Source organism: Chelonoidis abingdonii, chromosome 9 (assembly GCF_003597395.2).
Source record: "Chelonoidis abingdonii isolate Lonesome George chromosome 9, CheloAbing_2.0, whole genome shotgun sequence".
NCBI lineage: Eukaryota > Metazoa > Chordata > Testudines > Testudinidae > Chelonoidis > Chelonoidis abingdonii.
In genome coordinates, this window is record NC_133777.1 from 64,119,992 (window position 1) to 64,140,420 (window position 20,429).

General features: G+C 38.6%; 1 protein-coding gene across 7 annotated transcripts in view; it reads right to left on the reverse strand.

Annotated features, from left to right (window-relative positions):
- The window catches only part of DMXL2 (Dmx like 2), a 116,232-nt gene that overhangs the window by 21,463 nt on the left and 74,340 nt on the right, over positions 1-20,429 (reverse strand). For 6 of the 7 annotated variants that reach the window (XM_075069640.1, XM_032778647.2, XM_075069639.1 and 3 more), the window contains exons 22-32: positions 19,267-19,432; positions 18,424-18,688; positions 15,279-16,387; positions 13,907-14,098; positions 11,989-12,065; positions 10,981-11,111; positions 9,418-9,666; positions 3,328-3,509; positions 2,693-2,823; positions 1,528-1,613; positions 872-1,073 (exon numbers count right to left, since the gene is read on the reverse strand). In XM_075069640.1, the coding sequence (XP_074925741.1) occupies positions 872-1,073; positions 1,528-1,613; positions 2,693-2,823; positions 3,328-3,509; positions 9,418-9,666; positions 10,981-11,111; positions 11,989-12,065; positions 13,907-14,098; positions 15,279-16,387; positions 18,424-18,688; positions 19,267-19,432 (2,790 nt within the window). Of the gene's footprint in view, positions 1-871; positions 1,074-1,527; positions 1,614-2,692; positions 2,824-3,327; positions 3,510-9,417; positions 9,667-10,980; positions 11,133-11,988; positions 12,066-13,906; positions 14,099-15,278; positions 16,388-18,423; positions 18,689-19,266; positions 19,433-20,429 lie in introns of those variants that run through there. The other variant, XM_032778652.2, reaches the window with a different exon arrangement.

Here is a 20,429-nt window from a genome sequence, read left to right on the forward strand (position 1 = left end):
CACCCTTTGGTTTGGCATCTCCCATTGGTAGCTTAGGAAAGGAGCCACCTAGTGTGCTTACTTTTATGAATCCCATTCTGAGGCACTGCTATCTCCCCATTCATTGCATAGGGCGCCTAGGCACTGAACTCAGGCTTTGTGAAGCCAGCAATTTTCTAGGCACCTACAATTTATGCATGGCAATGCTCAGCGTCACTGTGTATAAGTTTCTTTGTGACTCTAGCCTGGAAGGGTATAAAATATTTCCCAGACTGAAAATGAAAGTTACTATTGCAATTTATTTTTGAAAAAATAGGGTAAAAAATAAAATGAACTGCCAGAATGAACTGGGAACAAAAATCTGTAGCAGCATCAACTATGCAAATCATGGACAGATGAGTGGATAAACCATACATCAGTTCTGCAAACTTCTCAAACTCTCTTAAGTTCATTAATTTACACCCAGATCCTGCAAATACTTATTTAACTAGCTTAACTTTAAGCACATGACTAGTTTAATTAGCAAGATCTAAGCCTTAAGTAAGCATTAACAGTTCAAAGGGACTTCAATTCTCTTCCCTCATCCCAACCTCCACTTATTTTTTCCCCTTTCCTTCTCATTAACTGGCACTAATAAATTTAAGTTAATTTTGTCATTTTAATTTATTTGTAATAATTAAACATAAGCATCAGTAAAAATAGGCACTGTATTATGCTGCATTCATTAAGGTACAACTGTAAAGCCACTTTAGGTTAGGTTTTATTTGGCTTAGCTACCTCACTGTTTTCTTTTAACTAAAATCCACTTGATAATTATGACTGTTTCTGCCCAAAAGGTGCATTTGCCAAGTTATAATAGTCTGGATAGCCGTTTCCTGAAAGCTTTTCTTACTTGAATGGTGTGTTTTCAGGTTCAAGCATTGCTTTGTTGCGGAGAACAGCTGATCCAGCTCCCACTCCAAGGTCACTGGGATAAGTATTGATGTAGTTCGGTGGTGGGCCTTCAAACTGATCCATTCTTTCTTGAAGGATCTGTTCCCAGTTTTCCAAATTTTTAATCACAGCAATACCCAATGGTGATTTTACAGGCAGATCTAAAGTGGAACACAAAGGTTTAACACCAATATAAAACCCCTGTACTATTAATAGCAATAAATGAATCCTGCAGTAAAGTGCAGAGACAATATTATGAAGAAATTTTTTTTTTTGGATAGTAACAGCCCAGGGCAGAATTTATTCAGATACCAAAAACTAAGTAAACTAAAAACAAAACAAAAAACCACAACCATAGTCTGACATAATATTCTACTGTTTATGTTTAATAAGCATAGGGAAGAGGGGTGTGTGTGTGTGTGTGTGTGTGCTTCCACAGAACTTACAGAAAAAAAATTAAAAAAAAATTGGATGGCTGCATTTAAAAAAACCTGAAATAAAACACACAATTCCATCTGTTAACAATTGGGCAAAACAACTTTTCATATATAAATGCCAATACTTCTCTAACTCATATACAGAGCAAGGTAAAATAGAAGTCAGAATTTAACTCACCAAAGAATTCCAAACCAGCAATGGGAAAAAAGTTCTTAATGTTGTACAGAGCTAGTTTTACTATCGCCAAATGTATAAGAGCCCAGCTGTAGAAAAAGAACAGTTTTTTTCATTTTGTAAAGTACTATTTAAATTCAGTTATCTGCAGGAAACAATTTAGTTTCTCTCACCAAACCATGTAGATATATGAGAAAAGCATTTATAACAAATAATGAATACTGCTTACTTAGTGACTTTTGATGGTCAATAGGAACCCCCTACTGCAAACCAAGGTAAGATCTTTGTATCTTAAACATGTTAAGTCTCTCTCCTTGAAGCCCAGATTTCCCTCCCTCTTTTCCAAACCCCAAATCATCCTCTTCCCTCTAGCAGAGGGCACCTGGACATAGTTCCCTGTATGTGTACAAGGCAAGCATACGTGAAGTCAGGAATCCAATATTAATCTCATGGCAATGCCAATGGAAGTCCACATTTTAGAACTTTCCATAACATCAAAACGAATGGGAAGGAACCAGTGGTATGGTATAAATCAAAGATTTTTTTCCCCACTCTTTCATATAGTACAAAGCAATAGTTCCATTTATGGTCTACTGGATTTGAAAAGACTTGATACAATGTAGATGGAAGACATTTAATTTTCATCCACTTTCATAATGGATGTGACTCATTCATTTATGCCATCCTATGCTTGTGACACTTTTTAAAGTGTTTTTTCTAACCCACACAAAAAAGGAAATTAACATAGAAAAATCAAATTACACTTAAAAGTGGTCTCTACTCTGAAAAGTACCACTAAACCTGGCATCAAGGGATGTTCATTGTGTCTCAATGACTGAAATCAAATTTGCCCAGTTTATTTCCTCAGGTGACTGCAGAAGGGCAAAAAACGTAGCTACGGTACTTGCAAACTCAATCAGAACTGAAAGTCAAGGTGAATTCTTTCCTTTTTGTACATTAGTGTCAGTAATTAAGATTATTCAGGCCAGTTTCTTATCTCAGTAATGCCTCTGTAAACCCATGGCTGTTAAATAAATAGATACTGTAAAACATGCCTCACAACAGAAAAGAGGCCCAATTATATCTTCTTTTGCTTTGGACGAAAAGCTGAACACACAACACTTTCATAAGGATTTTTTTTTTAAATTATGGTATAGTTTCCACTAACCTGTAAGAATTGGGATCTTTGTGTTCCTGGATCTGTGTGTCAGAAAGGAAAGCACTATCGTCCTCTTCATCACTGTGAATGCTTTCATCAGAATCATATATAACACCACTATCTGATAAAGGCAGAAATGGCTGCAATGTAAGATAAAAACCTGTTATTATAACAACTCTTCAGAGCTGTCAACATTTTAAACATTTAATGTTCTCCTAGTTATTTAGATGTCACTTAAATAACTTAGTAGTGAAACAGGGCATCTTGATATGTAAATCTATTAATATACCTAAATTGTAAGTTAGATGTTCCCTTCAAAAACAAGTGTGTAGCAAGGATAAAAATGCTCATTTCCACTATTTTTTGCTTGCAGAAGATTGCTAGATTGATAAGTAGATTGATATTTTGGAAGTTATATAGCAGATATATAACTTTCATCTTTTCTGTGGGGAAAGCAACCTGCAAACATTTTTTTTACAGGTTGTGAGGCACATTAATGAAAACACTTCTTGAAATGTTTTTGTCCTTTAAAATAGGGGGAGAAAGGTGCAAGTGTCCTCTACAAAGTATTTAATTTTATATTTTCAATTTTTAAAAGTCAGACAATCTTGTGATACCAGTATGTTCAACACAGAATGTCCTACCTTTGCCATAAAATAGTCCCACATGCTGAGTTCTGGAGGAATGAATTTTTCTTTGTAAGAAGGTCTTTCTGCAGGCATAGGTGGAGGTACAACACTATCTTTTACTGGTCTCCCTGGTACAAGCATTCTCATATTAAATCGACGACGATGCTTATCCATTTCTTCTGAAGGAACGGGAGGTGCTAAATTGAAAGAATTTAGATAGCTAAAATCATAGTAAGAAACAAATGCTATCCATAGTTTATTTTTAGAAACAGATTAATTTTAGAATTTAAATGAAGTTACCAAAACCATGAATTTTGGTTAAAGTGTTTAGATAACAAAATCTGATAGGTTTAAAACAAAATCAAAGTTAAACTACTTTTCTGGTACTATTCCTTAAATATGTCTCTAAATAAAGTAAGTGTAATCACATAAATAGTCCAACCACAATAAATCCAAGCAGAGTTACTATTCTTATGTTACATGCATTAGGAAAACAAACTATAATAAGTTTTCAGGAGCTACGGGTTTTAAAATAGGTTTTAGACCAATTCCTGCTTGAACCCATATAGAGAAGGATTTTTCTAAAGGAGAAAACAATGTAAATAATTTCACTACACTGAAATTTTTATAAATGTAATCATGGAAATCTAGATGATTAACCCTGGCATTTTAGGAAAATCTATGAGGGAGGACTGATTTTAACGTTTCTTTAATGTAATCAAACACAGCATGAACGTGGGCTTCAAAAATGAGCACTGTTTTGGATAGGCATAAGTGAAGATTTACACTTACTTTATTATAAAGTAGATAGAGATTTAAAAACACTCTCCTCTTTTAAAGCACACTAACATCCATCTACACTGCAAATCTTTACAAACCTTCATGACTGTCCTTTGAAAGATCAGAAACTGCAGCAGCAGCCAGTAGGTTTAAAGAAAACAAAATCTATCTTGAATGAAAGCCTTTGACTGTACATCTAGGAATATTTTTCTAACTATTGCAAAAGTTATTAAGCAGTATAAATAAGATAGGTAAGATAATTACAGCATTTTCCTACCCAACATAATAGACTTCTATTATTTAATTCACTAAAAATCAGTTTAAAATATCACTGCAAAACTTGAGTTATTAGCAAGCTTCAAAAACTATTAGAGAATAAAAATACTGTTCAGAAAAGTTTCACCGAAGATGTCTGAATTCAAATTACTTTTCAGAGTTACTTCTTCCACAATTTATAGTATACTTCTTTCACAATAATAGTAAAAATGAAACTCTGTTACAAAGGAAAGACAATCTCAGTTAAAATAAAACCAGTTCTTAAAATTCATGTCATATGCCAATACTTTTTGAAACATTTCTCCTGGAAAATACACAGCAATCAGCATATAAGCTGCTCACTGACCTTCTGGGGCAAATATTCTTCATCACAGCCAGCAGCAATGCACGGCTATATGGTGTGATGAGTGGTGACTTGTAAAAAGTATTACATTCTCTGTCTTGCTGTCTGAGCATTTTGTTTTACCAGAATTAGGTTGAGTAGCAGACTGATTATTCATTGCCTGTTCCAGTGTACTTTTAGAGTGATTTTCAAGGAAAAGTGCATCTTTTTGGGAGGATAATTACACGTATGTATGCAAAGTACATCATCAAAAGCGATCACCTTTAGGGCTCCAGTAGAGTCCGGCTCCAACTCTAGTAGTTCTTGTTATATTTTACCAATAGTAAAATATCTATCAGTTGACAAGTGAAATTTTAAGTTACATTGTTGATTTCCATGATTTATTAAGAACCTAACTTGTGTCATATAAAACATTTTTAAAATTCAACTATAAAAGCTTCAAAACTGGGGTTCTATCTTAACTAAAGGAGACTCTTCTTTTAAACATGTTGAATTCAGTACAGAATATAAGTAAAAATTAGATGTGTAGACTTTCAGATTCTGCTTGCCAATATCCTCAAACTGGGTTTATTTGCTGTATGTGTCCATTGTGCCATTAAAATTTTATAAAGCTAGATTTGTTTAACGTTTACATAATTATACCAGGGCAGTTTTAAAATTGATGTCTCACACACAATGACTTCCTGCTTATTCAACACCAGTTAAATATGTTTTTCATTCCTCTGATTTTTCTCAAAATGAATTGGCAATTAATTAAAAGCTGGAGAAGAGCATAGATGAGTAAGGGGCAGTGTTTACCAAAATAAAACTAATATTTCCCCACTTACTAGCTGAGACATAAAATCACAAATTCACTGGAATGGTATACATACTATAGCACGTCACCTCTCATACCTGGGAATGATATATACAATCTACTTAAACTGTATGATCTTGAGGTAGGTACTGACTTGTCATAATAATTATGTGCAGTGTTTAGCACAATGTGGCCCAACGGTATTTCCACAACACATAAATTAATAACTATCTTTCAGAGCTCCAACAAATGGAAACTATCCATGTTACAGCTCAGAGTAGTCAGAACCTTTATGAACAATAAATTGTGTTCTCTTCTTGTTCAACAATCAGATTAAGTATCTGCTTCTGAATCCATCATGCCTGCAGGGCAGAGGCTGGGGAGCGAGAGGATTATTAGGACAAGGGTAGTGTCTGAGTTAATGCTAAAAGAGTGTGTCTGCCCTTCAGGACCGGCGCTAGTGTTTTTAGCGCCCTAGGTGCACAGCCATTTCGCCGCCCCGCGCGCAGGTCCCGCGGCTCCAGTGGACCTGCCGCAGTCGTGCCTGCGGAATGTCCGCTGGTCCGCCGCTCCGGTGGAGCTGCCGCAGGCGTGCTTGCGAGAGATCCACCGGAGCCGTGGCATGACTGCGGCAGATCCACCGAGGCCACCTGCTGCCCCCCCCGCCCCCGGCAAAATGCCACCCCCCAATAATCCTGGCGCCCTAGGCGATTGCCTAGGCCACCTAAATGGAAGCGCCAGCCCTGGGACAGAGTAATCTGACATTATAAACACTCCTCAATGTTTGGCATAGTTTCTGCTGCACTAGCACAAGAAAATGCAGGAACAACCTGTTATGGGACATTTCAGAATTTTCTGCTTCTAGTAAATATAGAATATACACATTCTACTTCTCTCATCACTCATGACTGCTCCCACTCCAGCTCATTGGAGCCTAGGGTTGCCAACTGAGTCAGACCGGATGCCACTGCCACAAATGACATGTAGTTCGTCCAATCCAACCAAGTTGGCAAACCTGTGGGAACCAGAAATGCACAGAAGGGCTTTTAGGGGGTGAAGGAAAGGAAGAGAAAGATGGAAATATGCAAGCACTCCTCCCTTCTTCACTCCTAGGGCTGGGGTGTCTGGTTCAGTAATCCCTTCATTTGGGGAAGCAGAGAGGAACATTTCACATTTCGTACTGTTACAGCTCCTACCCCCACTGCCCCACCTCAGTTAGTTTCTTTTACTTCTTCTAACACAGCTCCAGAGATCGCTCAAGACATTTTGGAACTAGAGCAAATGGAATATGTTATTCTCTCTTCTGGCTTTAATACAAATATATAAACAACTATACAAACATATGAACCTGCAAACATGAGCCCTCCATTTCCAGGAGGGAGCAGAGAGCTTACCATACCCATATATTCCTTTGTCTATCTGCACTGAAGATTCTGGCTTTCTCCATAGAATTTGATTGAGTGTAATATGATCTTAGCTCACTAAAAGTATCATGCACTGTGGACTCACCATGAGGCACTGGATAGAGCGTGTTTAGACTGAGTTTCAGGTGTTTTTTTCCATTCAGAAATGGAGGACAGCTGTTCTCTGCAATCTGCTGCGATCAGAGCATAGTTTCACTTTTGCATGTGGCCCCGCGTTTCCTGTCTTTTCAAAAGCAGGGTTAGCCCTTCCTTTTTCCCAGATGGGGAAAAACATTCTTAAATTGAAGCTAAGGTTAATTATGTAGTGAGAGCAGGTGTCCATAATAACTGGTGGGCCTGCAAGTAGCCAGGTACCATCCCTGGCACACACACAGCCTTCTATTCTCATTGTTTTTTGAGGGGGGGTTAAGTGAAAACCTGGGAAGCCGTTAGGGGTGTCACAGGGAAGACTTTTGCTGAGGAAGTGGTAAGAAAAACAGGAACCCTCTCCCCACCATGGCCTTTTTCAGAATGAAAAACTAGCACTTTACAGGAAAGGCTGGAAGGGAGAAAACAACTAGAGTTGCAAACTCATTAATTTATTGTGAATAGTGTGATTTTGGCCCCAGCCTTAGTCCATATTGTGATGTTGTGAAAAGCTGCAGCTTTCTCACAAGTTTGGGAAGCAAAATGAGAGACCTTTGTTCTGTAGCCTCATGGACAGTACACTGAACTGCAAAACCAAAAAACATGAGTTCCCCTCCCAGCTCTTTCACTTACTGCTAATATGTCCGCATCCTTTATACAGAGATCACTTGGACACTCTGCCACCCTAGCACAACTTCAATGTGTTGCCCCCATCCTGCACTCTAGAACAGAGGATCTCAACAAAGCAAGGGGGTGTGGGAGCCTTCTGATGGCTCAGTGGTTATGGTAGAAGGCAAGATGAAGAACAAACACCAGGTCACAGTACCACTTGCTCAGGTGTGGCCATGATAAAGGGTGACCTAGCCACATTTGAGAGAGCAGCCTTGCAACCTGCCGCATAGGTTTGAAGAGTCACTCAGATTTGGATTGGCTGCCCCAGGCAGAACCCACCAGAGTAGACCACTAATAAACAGAGTGGTCTGACAAATTGTGAGTCCTGATTCTAACTTTGACAATTTGGAGGTCCCACTGAGATGGCAACCGTCTTCACTGGGGCTGTGTGATTCCTGATNCCCCCGGCAAAATGCCACCCCCCAATAATCCTGGCACCCTAGGCGATTGCCTAGGCCGCCTAAATGGAAGCGCCGGCCCTGCTGCCCTTTGTCAAAACCATTATCTCATACTCTATACAAAGATTTGGGACACTCCAAAAAGAAAGCACTATGTAGAATCAAATTATATTCTACAGCTGAGAACTGCTTCATTCATGAGCATAAATAATTGCTTATTTCGCTCATTCTTGATTAGCTCTAAATGAAGGAAAACTGGATCGCTGTTCTATTTTAAATCAATGATCAGGTGTCCATACTTAAGCTAAGCAGACACAACGTAATATACAGCAGAGAATCCTGTGGCACCTTATAGACTAACAGATGTTTTGGAGCATGAGCTTTCGTGGGTGAATACCCACTTTGTCAGATGCAACCAAAATGTCAGATGCTCCAAAATGTCTGTTAGTCTATAAGGTGCCACAGGATTTTCTGCTGCTTTTACAGATCCAGACTAACACGGCTACCCCTCTGATACTTAACGTAACGTACGTAACAACTAGAAAACTGAACAGACTAGGACACACGCCTGATGATCAGTAATGATGGAAAACAAAGCGGCAGATACTGGTGAGCCTTTAACATGTACTAAACTAACAGTGATAACTGGTTGAAAATCATTAGCCAAGAATTACTCTTCCACTGCAAAATGTACTTTTCCCTAGAAGGCTGTATTAGGAGTCCTGTAAGTCTACAGATAAATTCACCTAGAAGAGTTGGGAGATCCAAAACCCCATGTCTCATCAAACTTACAATTTTTTATGAAAACAAAAGGATAAAAAAATGCCAGAGAGCAGTAAAGAGTTTAGACTTTACTATGCCAATTGCTCAACTGCTTTTTTCATTGTCAATAACTAATATTTGTGTCATATTTTAGGACCCACAATGTGATATGTGGAATATATGAAGACAATGCCAACCTCCAAGAGCTAACCATCTTTTTTCCCCCTCTTCTAAATGAAATAACCTTGGCTAAAAGTTGTATTCTTGCCAATCCATACCGATCAAGAATTCTAAGATTCTCATTAATTCCTTCAGTATGATTATGTAAGTCCTAAAAATACCTTTACCTTGGAGGAGGTTAAGAACTGATGATATCAGACACATACTATCAAACATTACGAATTTTAAAGTTCATTTTTAAACCATGTGCCTGGAACCTAAAAAAAAGGAAATTAAACTCTACTCTTTCCCCAAAATTATACGAATGCACATTATTGGTCTGAAATTTAATCAACACAAATAAAGTACCTGGAATATTTTCAGATTGTCTTCGGGGTTTCATAACAAGTTTCACACCTCCCCCAAAGACAGCAGCCCACATTCGACTGTTCACGGGATGGGCTGCTAGCCGAAACAATTCATTGCAAGAATTAGTAGCGAGGGCATGTATCAGGAGACTTAGGTAAACAGCTATGACAGCCTCACAAAGTAAAATGTTTAACTTTGGTTGGTCCTCATCCTGGGCTGAATTTAGGAGATTTATAAGTGAGCTCACACCTGCAAGAATAAAAAAGAAAAGATGTAACTTAAAGAAGTTTGTAGAAGTACAAAAAACAAGTCAGTATTTTTCTTATATTAATTTTATGCTAAACAAAGAATTCTGAGTGGCCATTTAGTACTTTGATCTAAACTAAGTTTATTACCCCTATTTCTGAATAGATTATAAAATTTGTTTCCTTATGATCTCCCTTTCCAAGACAGACCTTTGCCCGAGAGCATTCTCTGTATCAAGTGTGTGGCTGGATGGTTCTTGCTCAGATATTCAAGGTTTAACGGAGCTCCATATGTGGGGTCAGGAAGAAATCTTCCCCCAGGTCAGCTTGGCCTGGGTTTTTTTCCATCTTCCTCTGTAGCATATGACTGTGGGTCACTTGCCAGAATTATCTGGGTATATCTCACTTAAGCATATCTCTGCTGTTGCAGTGGCCTGGGGCACTAGTGCACCTCGGTCCCTCCTCTCTGCTTGTGGCAGATAATAGTCTAATCTCCAGTGGGCTGTAATACTTTGGTCTAATTTAATTTGTTGGGTTTAGTGTGTGGGTGCTGGATGGAGTTGGTGGCCTGTGATCTACAGGAGGTCAGATTAGATGGATCTTGTGGTCACTTCTGGCGTTAAACTCTATGGCACTATAACGCCATCTGAGACTTTTTTGCAACTGTGCCTCTTTTCCTGCAAATACTACAGGCAGTTCAAATGTTCCATGAGGCTCTAGGAGTAGGTCTCATCCCCTTTACTCTTGAACCATATGAGTATTTTCAAAATTGTATGTAAACACTAAATTCTTAATAGATTCATTGTGATGCCCTGTGCAACTTTACAAAATACAAACATAAAACCTAAGGAGGCCATGGCCAAAATACCTGAAGAACTTCTCTTGGATGGGACAGTTTAGGGGAATGGTTATTCCCAGAAAAGAAATCATCAGGGAACCAAGTTTACATTCTGGAGCCTGATCTTTCTCTCATTGAAGATATCTGGGGCACAGTGAGCATCTTTTTGTTCCCATAGGGGAGCCATAAGTTAAATGCTGATGGAATTCACCCAAGAGTTGAAAAGAAGCAAGAATGCAAAATATATTTTTCAATAAGGGAAGCATAGCTGATAATAGCTGCATCTTCATCTGACTAATGTATGCTATCAAGATTCTTGTTGGCTTGAACATTAAGCCTGGTGTGCATTTGTAGATGTCCCTGCATGTTCTGAGTCACAAGAAAAATCAAGACATTAAGTGAGAAACAGCTTAGAGTGGGGGACAGATGAAAAAGTGGTGTTGGCATGCTATTGTGAAAAATAACTTAGTTTTTTCTCACCCGGCCACTGAGCAGGAGTTGAATTTGGTGTTGCATGTTCTTCAATGCTTTCTGTTCTCAGTCTGCGTCGATCACTCAAAAGCAGTCCTTGATAAACCATTCCTGTAAACTGATTTGTTTCTGTTTGACTGCTAAACACAAATCAATTTTTTCTAATGAGAAAGGATTTTAGAATATTCTTGTAATGAAGTATAATGCATACATGGCAAGTCATTTTAATTTTAATCTTTAATTTTCCAGAAAATAACATTTGAAATTCTGTATAGCGTGTAGGAGCAGTTTTAGAAGACCGAATAAAGTCATATTTTTACAATGTAAATAATTAACTTTTAGTGCTAAAAATCTTGCCATGTTTTACATTCCAGTCTCTCTGTCTGTATGTTTGGGCATGAGAAAAAGATTCATTTTCAAAGATTTTAGTAATCAGAAAAAATGTTGTGAAAAGTGCAAAATGCCCTCGCATCTGTAGGTGAATTTATTCTTTACGCTTTGCCAAGATGGCCATATAATTATCTGAAACTTGTTCATCTGTCAGGTATAAGAAGAAATTGCTCCTATGCATCAATATGTCCACTGTGGAAAATTGCCTTTTAAGTGTTCTCCTTCTAACAGAGCCTCAATCATAGAGTGAGTGCCTAGATATTTTTATTCTTTATTCCGTGCTATAAAATCTACTAAGCAATTTTTGGCATTAAATTTAATTCATCTAAAATTGTCTGGGCAAAGGCACCCATATAGTTTATCTTGAAAATGTTACAAGAATGTAATAAAAACTGTGGCTTCATTCACACCACAATTTCTTCATAATGCATTAATTGCATTATATACATGTGTGCACAAAGTCTTGCACATTGAACTTAGGCCTGGTTGTGTATACACATGAGTATATACATGCATAATTCACATTTTTAAATAAATGCATAAAGAATCAACATTTTGAAAGTTTACTCTTACATGAAAACCAGAAACACATTTTAAACGTAACTGTAAGAAGAGCTCAGTTTTTACCTGTAGCTGTGGCTGTCACATAAAGCTTGGTAAATAGATGCAGAAAGCGAAGCTGCTAACGAATGAAGTGTATGCACCTAAAACAAAATCATCCAATAATAAATTTTATATGAAAAAGTTGTAAAACTGCAATTTTTTTCTTAAAATCACAATTAACAAATTAAGTAAGATGGACTAATGAGAAAATCTGAATGTTAAACACAAATATTGAGTTAACTAGTTATACATTGCATGAAGAAAGAAATTGTTAACTGTGATTTATTTTATTCATACAATCTACTCATTTAAAAATTACATCCCAACTGTTTTAACTAAATTAAAATTTCGCTACACACAGGATTCTGTTGCATTTAATGCTGCAATCAAAACCCTTCTCCTCGACATGCCTAAGATTGATGCTCTATTTATATAAATGTCAAAATAATTTAGATTACACTGAAATAGAATTACCACCATCAATGAGTGCAGAGTAAATAACTACAATTTTCTGTTATGCAATATCCTTCCCATTCTGATTGGTTCTAGGCATCTTATCTACATAATCAATAACATATAGTCATTTCTCAATATCCTGATATGCTAACTGGCTAGTACGAAGAGCTGTATAATCACCATATGGTTATTTTGCTATTCTGCAATAATTGTACTGTGTATATGTACATCTCTACTCACAACTATAATCACTCTTCTCTAACAGTTCTCTTGCATCATTTTCTAGTAGTCTGCCAGCAAGGACAATACTTCAGCTTCTTGTTGCCTTCAATCGAGGCAGAAATCTTCCAATATTTACAGAAAATAATTAAAAATGGAGCCCAAAAAGCAAAGAAAATGGTGCTGTTAAAGCGCCGGAGATATTTTTTTTTTTTAAAAACCTTTAACTTATTTCCATCTCCCCTTCCATTATTCCTCTTGGTCAGCAAGGTGCCTGCCCTCTGAATAACTGTTGTATTGTTTATACTGTTGGTTGGAAAATACAATCTGTTCTTTCTCAATTCAGTTTTGAAATAAAATGCATGCAAAAATATCACAGTTATTATGGGGGAAAAGACTGGCTGAGCTATAGTGCAGAAAGAAAGGCATGGGGAAGGGAGCTAAATGGAGAGAAAGGAAGACAGTGATGGAGAGACTGAGAGATGATCAGCTGGAGAGGGAAATGCCAGAAAGGATTTTTTTTTAATTGTCTTTCAACAATTTGACAACCCATTCTATTTTCCAGTATTGTTGTTTTTCCATTTAAATGTCAATATTGAATTAAAATTTGCAGTATGATCATCTGAAAGTAACTCCTGTTAACGCACCAGTAAACCATGTCTTTGTCTATTAAACTCTTTGGGACTTTTGTCATCTGTGTTTACTTCCTCTGAAACATTGGCCTTTAGCTTCAGAGCTTCTTCAGCTCAGAATATGGAGCCAGATTTTCACTGTGTGTAAGTCAACATAGCTTCATTAAAACCAACAATTTATGGCAATTTTATTAGGGCCAGGGTTTATACCTGAGTTAAGAGGATTCACTTCCAAGTCAGAATACATAATTGTTATTTTAATTCCACTCCAGGCATTGTTGGTGGTCAGTTCTGCAACAATGTATTTCATTGATCAACATAAACACTGGGATTCAATGATGTAGCGAAGGCTTTTGCACTAGTCAGTGGATGGAAGGAAACAGCTAAGTGCCAAGATATCAACATTTATCCAGATTATGGGAGAACAGACATATTGCCACCAAGTTTGAAAGAGTGAGTTTGATTTTTCTTGAGACTACCTGTATTGCTCAATTTAAAAATGATCACTTGTGAGCAATGTGGCCATCTGAAACACATATTCCATGCTGTCACACATTCTCTTCTCATCATATATAAACATACAAATAGCTATGATATCTCATTTTCAAATTCAGAGAGAACTTCTTCTGCCTTACCTTTACATCTTCGATATTAGGATGGGGTGGAAATTTCATCTGTACTATGGTGTAAAGAATGTCATGGATGTGGTTATTTAAGTACAGCACAGGGTTGGCTATTACAGTTTTTGTTGAAGCAATACTTGCAGAAAGCAGTGGAAGTGTTGTGGGTAATGGAAGAGGAGATTGAAGTTGCTTTACTGTAGTTTCCTGTTTAAAAGAAAATACAGTAGGTAAGGTAGTCACATAGCTGAGAACAGAAGTACAGCATATATTTACAACCTTAACAATTAAACAGAATAATCTTCCTTCATCTCTATTTACACAATATGGATGTAATTTTATGCGCATTGAGGTCAATGGCAAATCTCTCATTGACTTTAATGGTCCAGGACCAGAGACTAACATACACCCAACTTTTCTAGAATACTTTTTGATTCCTAGAAGGAAAATAAAACCACTAGCCCTAAGTAACAAGTGTTAGAACTATTTAATACCAAACATTAGTATAATAAAAAATTCATTAGCACTAACATGAGCTGAGCTCCTAGGCTACTCAGTAGTCTGAGTTTAATAACAAGTAAAATATTCACATATATAGTATCTTCTGTGTGAAGAACTCAAAGTATTTTACAAACATATTAAAACCTCACAACACTCATGTAATCTTAGTTTTATTTCTATGTTAAATGTGGAAAAAACTGAAGCAAAGTTAAATGACTTCTTCATCACCACACAGGATCTCTACTGCTAAACAGGAAATAAATCCCACTTGCAGTCCTAAGATTTAGTTCTAGATACTTTCTCTAGCATGAAATAAATACAGAGGATGCCAGACAGTGCTTGGTGACATTATATTGTTTGATTTTGTCTTTTGGACACACACAAATTAAGCCCAATCACTTCTAGTCCCATGGCATTATTCGCAAGAATTGGGGATATTAGAGCCTGTCAAATTCCAGTTGGAACAATATAGGTGGACAAGATGTAATTACCAAAAATGGAATATGCATAGAATACTGAGTCTTAATACTCAGATACCAGCTTAACTTGAAAATAGTGAAATAGGATCTTTAATAATCAAATCTGGATCCTGGCCATCTAAGATTTATGCAAAAGCAGCATCCCAAAATACCAGACTGTGCCCCCTAATTTCACCTGGGGAGTTAGAACTCTATAAGCTTAGAGGGAAGAGTACCGTGTACTGACTTACCAACCCGACTGCAGTACCCTAGAAATGTCTGATCTAAGTACTACTCTGGCCTGACCTTGTTAAGATGAGTGATTTGACAAAAATCACAGTCTGAGCTGTGGTTGCAAGACAATGACAAATTCCTAAACTACTTAAAATGAACTAAACTCAATTTAAAGTGATTTAAAAGATTCTTACCTGCTGTGACTCTTGCAACAAAAACTTGAGTTCCATTCTTACAGATGCCAGACCACCACCTTGTGCCCCATGAAGGCTACAGTAACTTAGGAAAACTCTCAGGAGAGCTTGATTCTTTTGCAGCCACCACTTTCGTCTTTCAGCATGCTCTCGTTTCGCCTGCAACCTACGTCTTTCTATCTGGTGACGTTCATATGAGCCAATATCTGGCTTATCCACAATTTCCTCATGATCAAGTAGGTCACCATCTACTTTAGTATATGTTTCACAATAGTCTTTGCCACCTGCTTCATGGTTACATATTTCATGCATAGCAGCAATTTCTTTTTCCAGCCAATTGTACAGTTGAAATCTAAGCTTCCCTCCATCTACCTCATACCCCGTAGCCAAAGTCCTAAGTTCGGTCATGAGGATCTTCAAACAGGCTCTGAACTTGAGTTGTTCAGCAATTACATCAACCTCAGTGTCACCTCCATCAGAATCCTCCCCTTGAGGTGTCTGTAGTACATCAGTGTGTGTACTCTTCTCATCTAGTTTTCCATTTTTAGAGTCCAGTTCTGAACCTTTCATTGTTAAACCAACATCATCTTTCTCTTCCTCTGAGCCATCTTTGTCTTCACCCCAGTCAAGAGTAAGAGACTCTTCATCGAATTTTACTGCTGGCTGACTCCAGTCAAATTGTGCTGAAGAACCAGTGCTACTTTCCACAGCAGATGAAGCTGAAAATGGCTTTGACCAGTCTAGATTACTACTTTCAACACCAATACTCACAGTGTTTGACTCTAGAATCACACCAGTTTTTCTAGTGGGACTTAAACTGGATTGATCTTTTTTGGTAGAAGTGCTGGACGACTTACTTATTTTTGGAATTTTGGAAAGAACTTCAAGAGCCAAAACAGGGCATCCCACTTTAAAATGAGCATTTGCAGTGGTGAAGAATAATTTTCTCTCTATAAGATTAATTTTATCAACAAAACTTTTCTCAGTTTTTATACCTAAAGTGGCCAGAGTCCCTTCTGGTGAGCTGAAATGCCTTCGGAGGAGCAAAGGGTGAGTCCGAAGGTAGTTGTAAAAACTAAACACCACAGGATTGCAGGACTTGATGATAACTAGAGGAATTAAACAAATATAACCTCTACTGAAACACATATACAAATGAATATTATTTTAAGGTTGTTTTGCAAACCTATATTTGCCACTGTAAGGACGCACCCTGGCTCCCCACCGCCCCTGAGGGGGAAGAGCCAGAGCAGGCACCTCTGTGGGCGGAGTCAGTACCGCCTGTTCCCGCCCCTCGGAAGTCAAGGGGCGGGACAGGAAGTATAAAAGCCAGGGCCCAGAGCTCAGTTGAGCCCAGGACGCCGAAGAGTACAGACGTGGAGGCCTGAGCTCCCGCTCGGCCCAGCTTGCCTTGTGCTCGCTATCCTGAGGAGCGCTGGCCGGACCTACCTCAGGCCAAGTATCCAGAGGAGAGCGGCCGACCTGCCCGTGCCGGGTATCCTGAGGACCCTCAGCCTGAACTACCCGTGCCCGCTGGCCGGAGGAGCCGCCAGAGCCTGCTCTCCCCCAGTTCTCCGAGGAACTATGGTCTGGGACCACCACCGGACTACGCGACGGAAGACAGGTACCAGGGGAGGGGAAGTTGGAAGTAGCCCGGGGCGGCTGACTACAGTCAGGCCGCAGAAGCCCCGAGCCATGGCCGTGTGTATCGGCCAGGATACCCAACTGATCACCCTGTCAGTGTGTTTCGGTTGGAGCCCTACTGATCATCCTGTCAGTGTGTTTCGGTCCGGATCCCCACTGACCGCCTTAGCGCGACCGCCGCTACCAGGGCCCCGGGCTGGAACGCAGAGGAGTGGGGGCCTGGCGTTCCCCCTGCCACCCGTAAACGGGTGCGGCAATTCCCCCTTCACCCAGAACCCCTGAGCTGTGCTACAGTCTGTTTGGTGCCCCGCCCTGCCTAAGGGCCAGGGCCCCTAGACTTTGCTACCGCTCTGCCCTGCCCCAGAGGGCCAGAGCCTGAACTGTTTGTTGCCCCGCCCTGCCTAAGGGCCAGGGCCCATAGACCTCAATTGCACGACTCTTAAGTACAGGACCGGCGTGGATCCCATCCCGCTGCATAGAAGGAGGCGCCCTGGCTCCCTGCCGCCCCTGAGGGGGATGAGGCCCGAACCGATCGGCTTACAGCCACTTTACAAAACCTTACCAAAACAGTCCAGCATATTTGCAAAAATAAAAAATAATCACATATTCCACAAGAAAAGTGATAACATGAACTGATTATGGAAAGAATAAAAAGTTGTCAGATACTGATGCCCTGTTCCTTCTGCTTTACGGCACTCAGGCAACTCAAATAAATTGGAAAGCTGGCTTGGTCGGTCAACTTGGATTGCCACAGTATAGGGGAATTCCTTGGTGGCATAAAATCAGCCTAGCTCATTGTCACCCAGCAATTGGCCCTGGTCTAGCATCTTTTTCAGGTAATGGCTAGGCTAGGGGACCTGGCTGCATCACTGCTGAACTCTGGTAATCTCTGGTACAGAAACGGCTGCCTGAAGGTTACTACAGCTGGGCACAAATTAGAGCAGTCTCAAGGATGCTATAACCGGCAATGTAGATTGAGCCTGCCCAGGATAAGGGAAGGGGATGTAAAGTGGCACCTTTGTTTCCACCCTTTCTGGTCTTACAAAGATTGGCTGGTGGATCCAGGAATGAGCCCAACATTTATTAATAGAGAAAACATTATAAATTGAGTTATATACATTTTTTAATGTATATAACTTTTTAATGTGTATAATTTTTTAATGTATATAACTTACACGTTTTTAAAAATCAGCTCTCTTTTATTAAAAAGATATACTCCTAAAAAACAGATAATGTAATAACAGGCAACTACTCCTTAGTTCCCCATTTTGTTTAAAACTATTAAAAATCACTCTCCACATATCCCTTCTACCTCCAGAGAGCCCGTTCCTAAAGTTTCCAATAAAGAACTATAGGATTTGGAGTAAGGAATCCAATCAGTGACTCCCACATGACAACATGGATTACAAATTCTTCCTAAAAGTTGAATTGAAATGTTTATTTAGAAATAATCATCTTTTTTTTTAACCAGAATAAACTACAACACTGATATTTCTCCTACCTGGATTTTCATCATCTTCCTTAGGTGTTTGTTCCAATAAAGTGTCAAGTGCTCTAGTGTAGTCTTTCGTTATCCAATAGGCAAGACTTCGCAGGAAGGGATCAGGATGCAATTTAGTACATCTGAATCCAGTTCCATCTTTCTGGCAACCCAAAATCTTTTCATAAAGAATGGATGTATAGGTGAGAGAGGTCTCAAATTCTGATTCATATAAACGAGCAATAACCATGGCCAGCTGAATATCATCCATTTTTTCAAGACACACCTGTGTATAAAGCATGAAAAGCAAGCTGCTGCGTTAGGGTAGCCTAGCTCTCATAAAGAAAGAATGAATTAAATAACCACCTACATTTAGAAGAGTAATTTTCCCATCATGTAAAATGTTTAAAAGGTACATCAAATTTGGGGGGGCAGAAACTTGGATCCAAGTATATTTTTTTCCCCTCTGTTTGGTCAGAAGTGTGCTGATTTTTTTTTTTCAGATTTTTATAAAATTCTGGTTTATTTAGTAGTGTATCAATGGATCAATAATCTAATAGACTTTTTTCCTTCAGGCTTAAGCATAAATTTTCAGCCTTAATTACATGAACATTAGGGTTTTTTTGGGGGGGGGGGGGTTGGTACTGAACCATATCCAGAATTATATCCGACATCCTGTAATAAAGACTCCTGTAATATGTACACACACAGAGGCAGCATTACTGTTGCATAACCCTGACTTTTCATTGCTTCACTGTACAACTTTCTCTTGCCACAGCTTTTGTGAAAAGATTAACAAACAACAATGTTCATTGCAGTGTAATTCTCAAGTTCAGTTATGAAATTCCACAGTACTTTATATACCTCTACAGCATCTTTCAGGGAACCAGCTAGTAAGAAAAAAGCAGCAGACTGTTCAAAGCGTTGTTTTCCCAACAAAGCAAAAGCATTCTTCAAAGCTGCTTTGCGCCACCTATCTTCACTGAAATTATGGCTGAAAAATGTGGTCATCTTTTCATCGTACTGAGACCTGTGTTAAAAACAAACAAACAAACTTAACACATACAGTACTTAGTTATAACTTAGGGCTGTCAAGCGATTAAAAAAGTAATTGCGCTAAATCACGCTGTTAAACAACAATAGAGTATCATTATTTTAAATATTTTTGGATGTTTACTACTTTTTCAAATATATTGATTTCAATTACAACATAGAATACAAAATACAGTGCTCACTTTATACTTATTTTTATTACAAATATTTGCGCTGTAAAACAAAAAAAATTGTATTTTTCAATTCACCTCATACAAGTATTGTAGTGCAATCTCTATCATGAATGTTGAACTTACAAATGCAGAATTATGTACAAAAAAATGCATTAAAAATACACAATGTAAAACTTAGAGTCTACATGGTCCACTCAGTTCTACTTCTTGGTTAGCCTATTACTCAGATAAACAAGGTTGGTTACAGTTTGCAGGAGATAATGCTGCCTGCTTCTTGTTTCCAATGTCACCTGAAAGTGAGAACAGGTGTTTGCACAGCACTGTTGTAGCTGGCACTGTAAGATATTTATGTGCCATATGCACTAAAAAGTCATGTGTCCCTTCATGCTTTAACCACCATTCCAGAGGACATGCATCCATGCTGCTGACGGGTTCTGCTCAATAACTATCCAAAGCAGTACGGACTGACGCATGTTCATTTTCATCATCTGAGTCAGATGCCACCAGCAGAAGGTTGATATTCTTTTTTGTTGGTTTGGGTTCTATAGTTTCCACATCAGAGAGGTGCTCTTTTAAGATTCCTGAAAGCATGTTCCACACCTCGTCTCTCTCAGATTTTGGACAGCATTTCAGATTTTTAAGCTGTAGTGCTATAGCTAATTTTAGAACTTTCACATCAGTACCTTCTTTGCATTTTGCCAAATCTGCTGTGAAAGTGTTCTTAAGACAAACATGAGCGGGGTCATCATCAGAAACTGCCATAACATGAAATATATGCATAATGCGGGTAAAACAGAGCAG